Source organism: Pelmatolapia mariae, linkage group LG12 (assembly GCF_036321145.2).
Source record: "Pelmatolapia mariae isolate MD_Pm_ZW linkage group LG12, Pm_UMD_F_2, whole genome shotgun sequence".
Lineage (NCBI taxonomy): Eukaryota > Metazoa > Chordata > Actinopteri > Cichliformes > Cichlidae > Pelmatolapia > Pelmatolapia mariae.
Window position 1 is genome coordinate 17,126,839 of NC_086237.1, and position 15,359 is coordinate 17,142,197.

General features: G+C 44.2%; 1 protein-coding gene across 3 annotated transcripts in view; it reads left to right on the forward strand.

Moving 5' to 3' along the window:
* Positions 1–15,359, forward strand: part of LOC134638441 (tetratricopeptide repeat protein 28-like) — a 178,096-nt gene that overhangs the window by 55,310 nt on the left and 107,427 nt on the right. Inside the window, exon 1 of one of the 3 annotated variants that reach the window (XM_063489066.1) lies at positions 567–1,536. The exons of the other annotated variants lie outside the window; for them this stretch is intronic. Coding sequence (XP_063345136.1) covers positions 1,510–1,536 — 27 coding nt within the window. The 5' untranslated portion in view covers positions 567–1,509. Of the gene's footprint in view, positions 1–566; positions 1,537–15,359 lie in introns of those variants that run through there. 3 annotated transcript variants of the gene reach the window in all.

Consider the following 15,359-nt stretch of genomic DNA (forward strand, 5'->3'; position numbering starts at 1 on the left):
AGCAAAGATGATTACCAGACAGATGAGCAGCTGAAAAAACGGTCCACAGTAAAGGGAATATACCAATGTGCAAAGGCTATCGCAAAAGACTACAAAAACAAACTTTAGCTTCCATTTATGTTTCTAAGAATTTGTAAAATTGTATTCATATAAAAAGTAGTGGCTGATGCCAAACATTTAACCTGCAGAGTTTGTTTTTGATGTTAGATACACCCACCTCTTGGCTTTGGTAAAGTATCCCAGATTCATTTATTTTGTAGGGACGTGGTCACGCTATAGGAGATTTTTGGAGAAAAATAATCACATATTCTTTAGATTCATACTGAACTGAACAGCTTTAATCATCTTCTGTGCGACTATTGTTTGTTGGAGTGTGAGGTCTATACCAACAACTTAAACTGACACAAGGACATTTCCTGCAAATCACAAAACCCTGTCCTGTATTTAAAGCATGTTGGGCTGCCACAGCAATTGGCACGTGGTTAGAGAGACTGCTCGAGGATTTAGGATCTAGGGATGTGTCCTTGAGCGACGCACCAATCCACAGCCCGCCTCCTGTCTGGGTGGCAGCACCATCTAAGTGCGTAAATGTAAAGCGTACTTTTTGGCAAGTCTTTGGACGGCGGCGCTATGACCCCGCTACCTTACGACCGCTCAGCTCCACTGCTACAAGTCTCTAAACTGTGAGGCTGGAGGAGCGCAGGGAAGGAAGTCATCAGAAAGCTGTAGTCCAGTTTTTCTTTTCTTTTTTTCTTTTTTTGCTGTTGCGTGAACCAGGATATCCTTCCAGCTGCAGAAATTCCAGGGATTTTTTTTGGTGCTTGAACCCCCCCTTCTCATAAAAGTAATCTTTGCCTGTCGCGCCGTCTCCACCGACCGCTGTGTGACTATTTCTCTACGAATACTTCCAAAAGTGTGTTTCGGCCGCTGGAAAACGGGATTTGACCACTTGTGATGAGTGTTTTTGCATTTTGGTAGTCATTTCGCTTCCCTGTGGTCTGCTCCGCATCGACTAGGACAGATTGGACACAGTTTATTCGCACCGCGCTGGACTAAATTGTGTAACCTTATTATAGGGAAGACTTCTCCTTCTTCTTCTTTTAAAGACAAAACTTTAAGAATAAATTTTCCTGAAACAAGATCCCGATTGGTCCCGGTGGCGCTGATCTTGCGTGCCGAGTGAAGAGGGACCGGGTTCATTACGGACTTTGGATTTACGCACAGGAACCTTTTACCCAAACAGTGTCAGTTGACACAATGTGTCTCTGATTTATCCTCCGAGCTTCAGTTGTGGATTTAACCGTTGTGTGATTTCTGTTGACTGTGCTGTCTACCCCGAAATTGCCGCAAAGCTGAGACTCGCACACCATCATGCATAGCTCCTTGGAGAAAATCTGCTGCAAAATCGAGGGAAGTCGAGAGGCAGCATGACTTGCGCTCTGGATTTCTTTGAATCTACATTCCTTTCTTATATAATATCTTAATGCTGTTCCATTTTGGTTTACAAATATGATGAAATGGCAGCCCCGGAAGAAGGTGAGTGTTTCTGAGATATTTTGATGATAACGTTTCTCTAGTAGATCACAAGTTGGGCAGAGGGGCTCGGCCACAGACTGCCGCTCTGCCTGTTCGCTTACTACAAATGATCGGCTACACCTATAGTAGTAATCACATTAACGTTGTGCACTAAACTATATTAAACTGTAGCCAAAGCAGAGTTTATAAGGACGAGCAAGTTTCTGTTCCGTTACACTTTGATCTTTATGGATATTTTCTGCCACAGAATATCCGTTTTAATGATTCCGAGTACAGTAATCACATGCTAATTATAACATGTAATTTAATTTCACATTACTAGCGCACATGCCAGGGTATAAAATGTGTCATGCACTGACGAAGACCATGTTAACCCATATACTGCTGTCGTGTATGCCCTGTACCTCCTTACAACATCCGACAGCCCTGCGTTCCTGATCTGGACTAATCAAGACATCAGTGATTAATGCGTGGGGCAGTGAACCTCTGGAGTTGTGGGAATATAAATCGCCCAATCAAGTGTCAAAATGAAAAATAATCTCGTCAGGTTTAAAAGTGTGTGGAAAAAGAAAGGAAACATTCTGCTAAAAGTTTCAGAATAAACCGGCACCACTTCTTAAATGCCTCTTTTAACATTTTATTTTCTCTTTAGGATTACTAAAACATGTGTCCAGGTTTCTTGTTTCCATGATCAGATATACATTTACTCTCAAGGTTGTATTGTTATTGCTTTCTATCACTGCTCAGTTTTCATAGCCGTGGGGTATTACAGCATGGAAAATATCTGAAAATCATCTGGGGTCTGTAAAGAAAAAAAGAAAAAAAAGGAAAAAAAAATAGTAGCACAAAAATGCCTAAGATTAGGATTTTTACCAGCAGGGGGCACTTGTCTGACAAGAAACAGTTTTTCCCTTTACAGAAGCAGCTTTACTATGGTCTGGATTCAAAGGAGAGAAAAAAAAATGAAAGGATGAGTAAGTCCTTTCCTTCATTTGTCAGCTGTTTTGGATCATTCAGACGACTTTGTTCGACAGCAGCATAAACACTTGCAGGATTTTTCCTCCTGGCCCAGATCTTTTTTCCTCTGCTCAGCTGCAACTTGATGATGATCTGTCTTTGTGGCTATTCGGGGCACTGGTAAATTAACAGCGTAACCACTACCACTAGCGCTGGTTGTAGGTCTTCAGTGCTGTTTCCTAAATTAGATCTCTGTGTTGTTTGTTCTCCATCAAGTGTCATTAATGTGGCTAATCTCTTCCTGAAAGATGAGATGAAAGCAAATTATAAAACCCAAGCTCCTTAATGTTGAATTATCAACACAGAAAATAAATGTTGCGAGCACGTCCTAATGATTTCTACAGCTGTGCAGTGTGTCTGCCAAAATCATCCGTTAGGTTCCCCCCCTTTGAGGGCTAAAAGCCTTTCCACGCTGCAGGAACTGATTCCTACCCCCAGCCTTTCAGTCATGTGTACTCAACTTGAAAACACCATAAAGATACACTGTCTGTCATATGTAGATTATTTTTCGTGGATTTCAGTGAGGTGAGTTGCACCAGAGCGCTCATTTTGGGGATTCATTTCAAAGAGCAAAATGGTTACTCAGTTTCGCCTGATGTTGATTAATTAACCTGTTGGCTGTATAGGATGCTAGATGCATATGGATGAGCACAAGCACTTAGAGCAGAAAACGCAGACCCAAAGAGCAGTGTTCAATATTTTGAATTGCCATGGAAATAGTGTGTGTGTTTTTGTGTGTCTGACATTGTCTGTTCACCCTGAACTCTGGTAGGCTGCCAAAGATGTCCTCCAACTTAGGTAGTGCAAAAAAAAAAAAAAAAATCAACCAACAAACAAACAAAAAATATGCAGTTTACTGGAATAGAAAGCAGCCAATTGCTTTCTCCACAATATGGAGCATATTGTGGAGAAAGCAATTTCTTTTGAATCCAATGCTCACTTTAGAAAGTGCACACAAACTAATTTCACAATCAGTCCTCGAGGTCCCCGCTCTTGTGTTTATCAGCTTCTCTTTCTGTCTCTTTGCTACACTTGTAGAGCATGAGCAATCAATATAAGTGTGGGAGAGTCATATTGATTCAGGTTGAGTGTCCCATCCACCTCCTCCTAATGGATTATAGTAATGAGTCAAAATTCTTAATCTGCAATGTTGAGCAGAGAGAGGAAATGTTGCCGTCAGAGCGGGTTGTCTGTTGTGGAAAGAAAGGAGCGTGAAAATGCTTTCATTCAGGGGGATTGTGTGATTAACTTTTGATTTGACAGACTTGGTTTGAACAACTGAGCTGATTAAGAAAGTCCATGTTATACAAGCTTAAAACGTGGATGGGAAGGCATATGACTAAAGGCTGCTTTAGACTTTTATTTCCAATACTGGTTCAGTAAAGGTGTATGTAGTGATAATCATTATTTTCCACAGAGATGGCTTATTTTTTGTTGGTCTTGAAAATCTCCTTTCTGTTTGAAGAACTACTTGTGTTTTGTGTTTGCAAGGGTAAAAAATGCTGTGTGGATTTTTGTGGCTGTACAGCAGTAGCCACTGCAGTCTTTTTTTGGATGGGTTTCATACAGGGAAGTAAGCATTAAGGAATGTCGTCTGTGCCTGTCCTGTAGGGAAAGGTAACTCAGGAAGTCAGCTAAGAGATGGCAATGTGCCTGCACTGGCACTTTTAAGGCACCAAGTTACACCCAGACAATGAAGAGCCTGTGGGAGTGTTGCTTTTAAGACAGTGGATATCAAAAAAAGCTGTTTTTTGGTGTCTCCATATGTTTGTGCACACAACTCCAAAGAGCTTTGGACATTAATTATGGACTTGGCAGGAAAACTAAGTTCTTTTCCTTACCCATGATTTTCTTTTGCTGAAAAACACTGCACTCTCCTTTCTTTGCTGCCAAATGTGTTTTCAAGTCATGGTCACTTCGTGTTTTCTTGGGCAGAATGGCTCACAACCTGTTGGTGGTCTTAAAAAGCCAGCCCCTGCATTTAAAGTTCACATAATACCTTGTGGCAGTGTGACCAAGTCCAAAGGAAGTTACTGGTTGTTTTTGTGGTCGTGCCAGATGTTTCTGTGGGTTCTACACAGTTGACATAAGGCCTTCTCACCTGAGATGGACAGGATCCCCTGCTCATATTTCTGTGGCAAGACTCATTTCAAAGTCTGACTTTTACCAACAGCAGGCGTGCTCGTACATCTCCAGCCATGTTCATTGACTTTTTACCTCCAGGATTTTCTCATGCTGCTTTTCCTCTTTGATTTGGTATTATTTATGAGCTCACTGGTGGAGGGGAAAGGGCTATCTCCTCCTCCCAGTTCTCCATCAGTCCGTGTGACGTCTCATGGCTGGCAGCAGCACAGCAGTTTTGGAATACATTAAAAGCAGGAAACACCCATGAAAATGTGAAAACAGCGTTGGAAGACAGATATCTGATGAGCGAAGAAAGCCAGCGTAGCTGTCACTGGAGGGAGGACTCACTTGGGAGGACGCGGGAGTGCTGGACAAAGATTGAAATACATCAGGGAACAAATGAATGGGGGTCTAGATTGTAGGCTCTGTAGGAAATAAGCAGAGCGCTGGGTGGATATTGCAGAGAAGAAATGGGATTGCTGTAGCGCTTGATGGCATTTTTAGGTGGTTGGGATTTGAAGTAGAGAAAATGGGGACAGGCTAAGAATAAGAGTGTGTAAGAGATGGTGATTTGGAGATGTGGAGTTGAGGAGTGAGAGGCCCTAGAGTGATGCAGCAGGTATAATTAATGATAGGGAGTGATAGCACCTGCTGTTCCTGATGTTGCGCTGTATTTAAGGCCCAGCACGCCAAGCGGAACTGGATGTAGCTACGTGGCCAGCCTGCTGCCCCGTCCCCCCCTGGGGAGCGGAAAGATAGGATGGGGTCGGGGTATTGGGTCAAGTAAGGAGGGCTGCAGCGTGGGGAACAACGACTCAGCAATGCCGGTGACATTTATGTGCCGCACTTGCTCCGTTAATCCCATTCCTCTGCCTCCCGCTGGGAGGGCTGGACAGAGATGGAGGACAGAAAGAAAAGCTTCCTGGAATGCTAGGCATCCTCTTTCTCATACTGTGACGCAGTGGTCTGCAGGCATTTGCTGGTAAGGCACTCCTGGGAGTGTGCTGTCAAAATACAACAGGAGAGACAATGGTGACTGGGCCATCCTGCTCTCATTAATCCTCATTCCTGGGACCTGCACATTCCACTGTGAGTGTTGAGATGGATTTTTGGATAGCAAGTGGTAAATACAAGAATTGATTTATGTGTAGAACAGTCCATTTGTAATGTTTTCCTCCGAGCCTCAGAGCACTCATTTCTGATTTGCTACACCATTCCTTCTCCCTCCAGTGATTCTGTTTGAGCAAATGGACCCATGTTTGAGTTTATTGAGGTCATTGTTCCAGAGGTGTGGTCAGCTGCTCTTGGGGCTCAGAAGGTGCCTGTCTCTGGGTGCCTCCGCGGGGAATAAGGCGGACCTAACTTGATGGACTACATCAATTGGAACACATTTTCTTTTTCTGTGAGGTGGAACAGTCCCGTGTAGGACTTAAGCTCTATTCTTTTCAGTCTTTTCATCAGTTAAGCTTCTGTATTATGTGCTCAGTCGTGCATGCTGATGAGAGCCAGCACTTTAGACATAATCTGGGTGAAACATGTTTTGAATAAGGGCTGTCAATGGCACTGGAGCCACATCGCTTCAGCATATGGCCTTAAAACATGCATACTTTTCTCTGTTTCACAACATTTATCAGAGCGCAGCTGCCAAAACCACAGTCTCTACATTCCTTTATAACTCCACACTGGACGCTTTCCAGTGGGTCCTGTCTCCAGGCCCTGCAGCTGTCTCCAACCAATGCAGTCTGTGTGTTGTGACAGACAATCGCGTCTAGTGTGTTCCAAAGGGGGCCTGTGATCCAGCCTGGATGGAGACGTGTGAAGAGCACCACTAATACCACCCTGTCTCATACTGATGCCCCTAACTCTCACTAATTCCATCTCTTCTATTGTCAGAGATGGAATTCATAAGCCCTTCTTTGAAGGCTCAATTTTCCAGGAGTGTGTCCGTGGCTTAGCTGTTGCCCCTAAGCCTGGACTTGCCGTTCCATTCCATGGATTGACAGCCTCCTGAGTGGTCAGCGTCTTGTCCTTTCGGAGATTATTGATGATTATTGAGTGTGAAAAAAAGAGCATAACTTAATTAACCCCCGCATCTTCATGATCACTGCCCACTTGGACAGATGGCACATAGTGTAAGAGAGAAGCAAACAAGATTAGCCTGAGCCCCTCTCGCCTTTTAAGTCAGAAAGAAATAGGTGCTGTGCACTGTTTTTGTAGTCAGACTGTGTAGCAGACACACACACCAACAGCCTCAGCAGAGTGCTTCTCCAGGGGTCACAGAAACAACCAAACCCAGAGCAGATTGTTTTAGTTCCCCTCACCATCAATCTGGCCTAGCTGGCCCTGCCTCTCCTTGCTTTTCTTGCCACATAGGATATGGCGAGGGTAGCAAAGAAAGGCTTTTATTGCTGGCTGTAAAATCCCGCAGAAAGGAACGAGAAATGGCGCTGAGCATGACCCATTGAGCTTTTTTTGTCTCCGCTTCCCAAGGCTCGCTTTAGTTGCTACTCCCTCTTGTAAGTTTTGGATATATTTATATGAGGCTTATACTGGGATATTTATGTCAGCCATATGTTTGGAGCTGCTAAGATATGTGGGCCAAGAGCACTGCCATATTCTCAGCGGGCTTGTCTCCTAAGGGAGATTCACGATTCCAGTTTCTTTAACAAGGCAGACAGACAGGTGGTGACTGACAGGCCCGATGAGATGGAGTCTGTAATGAGGACTACAGAACAAACCCCCATGCTTCTTCTTCTCAAATGATCTCATACCTCATAGATTTTATATATTTAAGTTGGGTTTCTGTTGCAGTCTAATAGAGATCCAGCCGCTTACAGCACAAGGCAGCGTTCGCATGTCCCATCGTCTCACTTTGGCCTCTCTCTGTTCACAACTGTGATCCAGAAGCAGAAAAAGTGTATGATTTTTTTCTGCGTAACAACAAATGTAGCTTACATTTCAGTGACCTTAGCACTTCCAGCTGTAATATATCACTGCTTAAGAATGATACATGTGTAAATGAATATGTGCGTGTCAACTCGTGTATCCCGATGCGTTTGCGACTCTTTTTTTGGGTATTTGTCTTGATGTCTCTTGGAAAAATGTCGTCTTGACAAGTGAGCGATATCCTCGTGTCAGATAGGACATGATTGATGCAAACCGTGCGATATTATAATCCATCAGATAGCGAATCGTTTTGCCTTCTCCTTTTCCTCCTGCACCCTGTTATTCCCCTCCTCCACTTCTCTCCGCTGATCTATATTCCTGCGGCTGAGGTCAGAGGCCACAATAGAGCGGCATTGTTCAGCAGTCTGGAGAGTGCTCCAGTTACCGCTGTGAAATCTCAAGCATCAGCAGCTTCTTAGCTGTTTAAATATATTGTACAAGGCGGAGCACTGCTACAGGGGCTGACTGGACACAATGTCTGCAGTGTGATGTTACATTATTTTAAGCAGTGTTTTAATTTATAGCTGCGTGAAGTGTGTTTTCTGCCTTTTCTTGCCACCTGTTTGGGTGTCCTCCATGATGAAATGATGCAGAACGGGAACACGTATAGTAGCGCTGCTCTGTGTTCTGCAATAAAAATACCAAAAATGGTATGCACACTCATTCCAGCTGCTTCACTGAGTGCTTCAGAAAACATACATGATCAGTCACCGGAACAAAAGAATGTAACTTGGCACACAACAGTTGGTGTAATGGTTCATGTGTGAAATTACCCTCCCAATTTACATATCGGGAGAGGCCCTCCCTCCCACTCACTCTGTGTCTCCCTATGAAAAATCATCAGTTACACAAAGTAGACGGCAGTCCTCGCCAGGAATGAGGCTAAAATACTGTCTTTACCAGCACAGAAAAGTTCAGCTGTATGGAGCTCAGCTAGTAAGTTGCTGAGTCAAAATGTTGAGCGGTGTAATGAATGTGTGTGCTGTTTTAGATTTTACAGACGCTGAATACTTCTCGTTTGTTGCCGCTGGGCTGTGCACGTTTTACAACCGTGTGTGCCCTGGGGACATCATTGTAACATAGCTATGCTGGCTGGCATTTGGACATGTGAAATTATCCATGCCTGGGTCTTGTCAGTGAACATGACTGCATGTGTCCATCAGGCTCTGACCAGCAGCAGCAGCAGCAGCAGGCCTCACCGGGCTACCTGCTCTAAGCAGATCTGTGGAAGGATACAGCCGAACCTGCACACAAACTTCCTACCGTGAAGCATTTTCTTCCACACAACTGGGACATTGTATTATTTATAGCATCGCAGCTAGTTCAACAGCTCCAAACTCATAATAATTCATATTAGGTTCTCAACTGCAATACAGCTTAACTATACTTGGTTTGAGCTGAGCTGTTGACATTTACACCGACAGATCTATTTCCCCAAGCTTTCTGCCACTCCATCCTCTCCTTCCTCCATGTCTGCATCGTGCTGCTGCTCCTATAGCTAACAGAGTCGGGCCTCAGGCAGAGCAGGTGCAGGCTGCTGTGATGGTGGCTCTTCTGATGCACTCACACACACATTCATGGCACACTCGGGGGAGATTGGTTGGCTGTGTACCACTCTCAGCGAAATGGCAGAGCAGGGTTGTTTGTTGGAGTAGAGAAAATGCTCTGTGCTGGATTTATTTTGCAGTCTAAGTAGAGAGTGAGCAGGTGTTTAGAAATTAAAGCAGCCCTCCATGTGTCAACGCGGTCTCGGTCCCCGAGGAACAATTTAGATTTGGTCAAATCCTGTTCGCTGCAAATCTGTTGACAGTGTCGAGTGTTTTTCAGCCAGTTGGTGTTGCGAAGCGCGCCTTTTAGCACTGTGGTAAAAATCTAATTTAATAAGTTGGATTGTCCCTGTTGCTGATTAAATTACAGCTTTCACGGCCTTAATCAGCACAGAAGGACCGAATCTCATGGTGTGTAGATGTCTTTGGGCAAAACATGGCTCGGTTAATCAAGAAAGCACATTTTCAAAAACAGTAAATATGGATTTATAGGTGTTTTCTGAAGAATGCACTGGATATCTCAGTATTGAAGCGCGACATCTCTAATCTCCTACTCGTCTTGTTTCGGTGGTGTCCTCTCTGTTTTTTTGTTTAGTTTTGTTCATGCTGTGCTTTGTTCTGGAAGAAAAACTGACTTGACATTTAAAATGTATTTCTAATCAAAGTGAGAGACAAATGTAATGGCTGCGTGAATGAGCTGTCAGTCTGCCGACTCTCTGCGTGACAGCTTTGATAAAATACTTCAGTTCTTTATTTCTAACACACAAGTCATAATTGGAAAGTTAAACAATAGTAAAACTGCAAGACTTCTGTGCAGCATTTAAGGTGCAGCTTTTCCTCACCTCGCATCGCACCCGACACGTGTTTTCGCGTGAATGGAGTTTGTCAGTCCTCGGAGCAAACCGACAGATGGACTGGCAGGTTGACAGATAATGGAGATGTGAATGTGGCGGGCAACACTCCTTCTGAGGCACCTCTTTGACTGTTATCACAGCCACTTGTCCTCGTTCCCATAAAGAGAGGCTCATTTAATTTTCCGCCCTCGTTTCCTGCAATGACAGAAACTGTCGCCCCGGCGCAGGAAACGCTCTCGTCGGAAAACTTGCACACAACAACACGAAGCAGAGAGATCTCTTTATACCTTTTTATTGGACTGTGCACATTCTGTAACTACTTCTTTTTTTTTTTTTTCCTCATTAGCTCTTGATGCACATGCTTAGTTATCACAATCAGGCTGCATCTTTAAGTGCTTTCCTGTTTGGGAAATTAGTGTCAAATGATGATCTTGTTTGAATGCCTCTCTCTTCTTGGCATGTGTGATGGTGAGTCCCCGGGGGATTTGTGAAAAGATTCAGATTGGAGGGTTGTTGGGGTGGGGGGGTATGAAACCTGATTAGAATATGGTTTGAGTTAATTAACCAAGGATTTTTTTTCCTGATTCCGTCTATCTATGTGTAATCTAATTACAGATGGTGGTTTTCCAGTTTCTATCAAATGAAAATGTAACTGGTCCCAAAGGGAGAGTGTGTGTTGTGTGTGTGTGTGTGTGTGTGTGGGGGGCGGGGGGGGGGGGGGGGGGACGACTCCTCCCATTCATCTAGCCACACACCCACCCACCTCCTCCTGGGCTCATCGTCTCAAAGCGGTATTTGAGGAGTTAACAGATGTGATGTCACAGCAATCAGAAAGCTTTGTCTGTGGATTGTGCTCTGCTTAGTTCTGCCCCCAAACTGCCATCACGTCTGTCAAACGTGCTGTGGGTGTGTCGGCACTCGGTGAATTCGAAATGAAAATTGTACTACATAGCTTCTACATGTGGCTTCAGACAACTAACACTTGTGTGCGTTGTCCTGTTGTCTGTAAGCAACAACACATGTGACCACCTCAACAGAGATGGCGTCATGCTCTTTGTTTTTAAAGGAGAAGCGTCGTGATTAGGCGCTGTGGCGTTGGTCTATAGGAAAATGTTGGACTTTAAAAGCGTTTCGGCTGCAGCGTGGACTTCAAACGTAATTACGAACAGATGGTGGAGAACCTCGTCCCTCTTTCCGCTGCCTTTGTTCTGCCGACTCCTCTCCAGCTTCTTTGCATCTTACTGTCAAACTTTTTGAGCGTAGCGAACTTCTCCGTGCTGACGTGCTCTTTTGTTTCTGCTTGTTGAATATCTGAGCAGCTCTTGTCATGGTAGCTGATTGGAAAGATCAAGAGCCGCTCCTCAGCTCCAGTCTCTTTTTGTATAAGAGAAGTTAAAGGCCAAAAATGCAATTCAAGCACTTCTGTCTTCCCTCAGAGATGACACTCATATTAGCGCCAACATCTTGCTTTCCTGTCTCGCAACTTCTTCTTTTTTCCCTGCCTTTTTTCTCTCTGTCTAAATCCAAACCCCCTCATCTACCTCTGCATATCCTCTGTACTCCATCTTTATGTCTCTGTCTCTTAGGAAGAAACAGCCCTCAGCTGTAAATTGGCCCATTTCTCACATTTCATTACTGAAAGTTGAGGCAGGTAGAAGAAAGTGGAGGGGGGGTGGGTGGGTTTGGGAGAACCTGCTAGCCCAGCACATTGGTAAAAGTGTGAATTCATTAGTCTCCCCGGGTTCTGGAAACAAGAGAATCTGAGATTTTCTCCAATCAGCCAGAAATTTGGCTCTCACTGTGTTTCGTTTCATTGTAGATTCATCAGCTTTTGTACACAAGAATCTTGTACACTGGCTGCAGTATAAACCAGAAGCAGGCGCTTTAACGCCAAACTTTTTTTCCCCCTTTCCTCAGTGGACTGGGCTCACTGGCTTCCTAAGTGAAGAAAAATATCAGGACATTTCCATTATTCTGCAAATGTATAAGTCCGTAAGAGCATAAAATTAGATATCTGTGGAGCATAAAATTAATTCTGGGACCTCTACAAAAGGTCAAAGGATATTTTCAAACTAAACCCACGATTAGCTCCTTGTTTGACATACAGCGTTAATGCTTGGTAAGAAGTTAGCCAGTGTGGAATTGCTATGTCCAGTCACACATTAATCCAGCTTTGAAGTCTTTTAAGTCTTTTGTGACCTACTAAGGCTCGCAAATGAATTTCTCATATTGTTCTGATGCACGTTTCAATAATGCATTTGAAACGTTATTGAAATGATTGGTTTGGAGGGTTTTTTTGGATTTCGGCTCTCCAGTCCACCTACTTTCCATGGCGGTAGATTAGGGGAAGGAGAGCGTAGCAGCCAATTACAGTTATATCTTTGTCCTGCCCCGCTGTCTGTCTGCAGCCCTCTCCTCAGTCAAAAGAGCACCCTCTTTTACTCAAGCAGCCCAATTTGTCAAGATCACTCATTCAGATTGGTGTCATTCTGAGTGTCTGTCTGTGTGTGTGTGTGTGTGTGTGTGTGTGGGGAGGGGGGGGGGGGGGGGCGCTGGTGCCTGCCTTTTAGAGAGGGATGATTACGGCAAAAGCAGATGAAAGGACAAAATGCAGATGATCCTTAATCTCCTTTAGAGGAGTCATACCTCCTCTAGCTTCTCTTCACCCCTTTATCTCGTGATTCTATTTCCCTTTCTTTCAAGGTCTTCCTCATGTCCCGTTGACCCCCGCCCATTTTTTCCCTCTTGATTCCTTTCTTTCTTGATCTCCTCTCTTCACTTCATTATCTCCTCTTTTTCCGAGTCTATTTCCCAGTGTACAGTTCTCATCTTTTTCTTTCTCTCCTCTTGGCATCGCACTCCTTTAATGTGTGGACGTCGTAGCTCCCGACCCCATGTAAATATGTAGGCTAATCTGGGCTTTCATTAGTTTGTGTACATGAATATTGCATGAATGGTTCTCCTGTGCTAGCCCAGATTAGTACTCAGTCTTTTCCCTTGGTTAATTGAAAACCATTATAGCAGGCTACAGTCAGGAGTCGCGCTCCGAAAAAGCTCCTTTCTCAGGCTGTGCTGAGGCTGCTCTGATCTCCCCCCTCCCCTACCACCACCACCACCCTCCGCACCGCAGCCGTCAAACCCAAAGCCCGCTTTTCAAATGGACACCAATCAAAAAAGCTCTTCTGGGAGAGGCAGAGCAGAGTGGTGGGGAAATGAGGTTAAGTGTGCGAACTGACCGACCTTCAATATTGCAACGCCCTCCATATCAGAATCTGACAGCCCGTGAGGCTGTGGAAAGAAAGGGCTTGGTGGGACGAGTGTAATTGGACTGGGATACCAGAAAGTAGATGAAGCATTTAAGGCTCGGACCTGTCTATTTTTCAGTGCATGAAGCGTGTGAGATGACAGATTCACCTCTTTGGTTTTTTGACAAGAGCTTCTGCTTCCTTTTGGCAACAACAAACAATATACATCCATAATATACACTCTCAGTGCTTTATTAGGTTTGGGTGTTAGGAGCTTATAAAACAGACTCAGCATGTAGAAAATTTAAGCTCATGATTTTATGCCCTATATATTTTCTTTTCTTTTCTTTTTTCGCTGCTGTTCAAAAATTCAGAAGAGTGTCTGTGGGGTGCTATTTTAAACAGGCCTCTCCCTTTTCTATCTGATCTCGAGTTGTTACTCGGGGATATGGGGGGTTGAGCCGAGTGTGTCGAGACTCTTTGGAAACAAGGTCCTCCATGTTGCCCCTGGTCACGGTCTCCCTATCAAGTAGCTAATTTTATGCAACCCTCATCATCCCTTTGAAACTGAAAAGAGACACAGAGAGATATTATCTTCGGGATGGTGCCAAAATAAGAGGAGGAAATTGAGTGGAAACTTTTGCTATGCATAAAAGAAAAGCGGTATATCATCACATGAGCATGTTTTCCTGCCCCCATCCTCTCCCCTCATTTATTACTTTTCTAAACGTGACTGTCTTGCTGTTGTTGGTTTTCCTCTCTATCGTTCGCTTTTTATTGTTTTGGGGTGGTTAGGAGTTTTGAGCGTGTGTGTGTGTGTGTGTGTGTAAGGCAAATACATATTAACCTGGATGGATCCATAGTATATGTGTGCATTCCTTCTAGAGCATCCTGAGAATACCAGCACCTATGAGTAGTATTAACCCCGAACTTTAAGACACTCCCTGCAGTTTCATGCAGTTTCCTCAAATATGTGTGCTTTTTGTGTTAGTATCGGAATTCTGTTTTCTTCCTTAACCTTGATGATATTCCGCTAGACACATTTACGTGTGCCGTTCCCATTATTTTTCTAGCTGAATGCCGAAGAGTTGTTGTCTACATAAATAAAAACATGTCATCCCCCTTTCCTCATCCCTCAGTTTCCCCTCCCTCGCGCTCCGTTTCCACCACATGACTCTGCAGCGCTGGCAGGTTGGTGGTAAGGCTTCAGGAATGGAAATGAGATGCGTGGTGGCACTGTGTCAAAGAGCAGCAGATTGAACATTAGCCTGAATCGTCCAGCAAATGTTTGCAGATTTTTTTTATTCAAATTAGCCCCAGAATATTGGCTCGGGAGCCAAGGATGCAGAGAGCGCTCTGCAGTGGACACCTGCTCTATTAACCCCACATGATGTGTTTGGGTGTGATTGCATGAATTAACACAAGTAGGCGTTGGAGAATTTGGTGTGCGAGCTATTTATGTTTTCCTTAGCCTGTGTGCATGTGACTCGGGAGAGCCGAAAGTTAGATTTAGCCACCTTTAAGCAACTTGTTAGTTATTATTTGGGGGGGGGGGGTTACGTCCACTCGGTGTTTGTTCTCCCTAAAGAAAACTTTTTCTTTCTGTCTCAGGTTTAGTCAAACAATGACTCTGAACCTGAGGAGAGGGAGGGCCACTCCGAGCTGACTTCAGACAGGGTTATTTATGTTGTGTGTGCCTGTCGTTGGTGTTTGACTTATTGCAGGGTCACAGGATGTGGGTGGATTTAGGTGCTACTTTATCACTCTTACCTCCCCATTCTTAATCAAGTCACGTCCCACCCTGTCACTGCGCTGGGTCACCTCCAGTATCTGCATCTGTATCCTGTGTGTGTGTGTTTGTCTGAATGCATGGTGTACACTGTATGCTCTCCACTTGATACTATTGGCTTGGACCACACACGTCACCTTTCTCCAGACACTGAAGACTCTATATTCGTTTATAGAATTAGGGACCTAATAATTCAGTCACTTGGTTATATATGCAGGACAACTTTGCATTCACTGCAAAGATTCAGGGTCTCTGCTCATCTTAGTCTAAGTGTCTGATGCATTTTGTCTTATGCAGACAG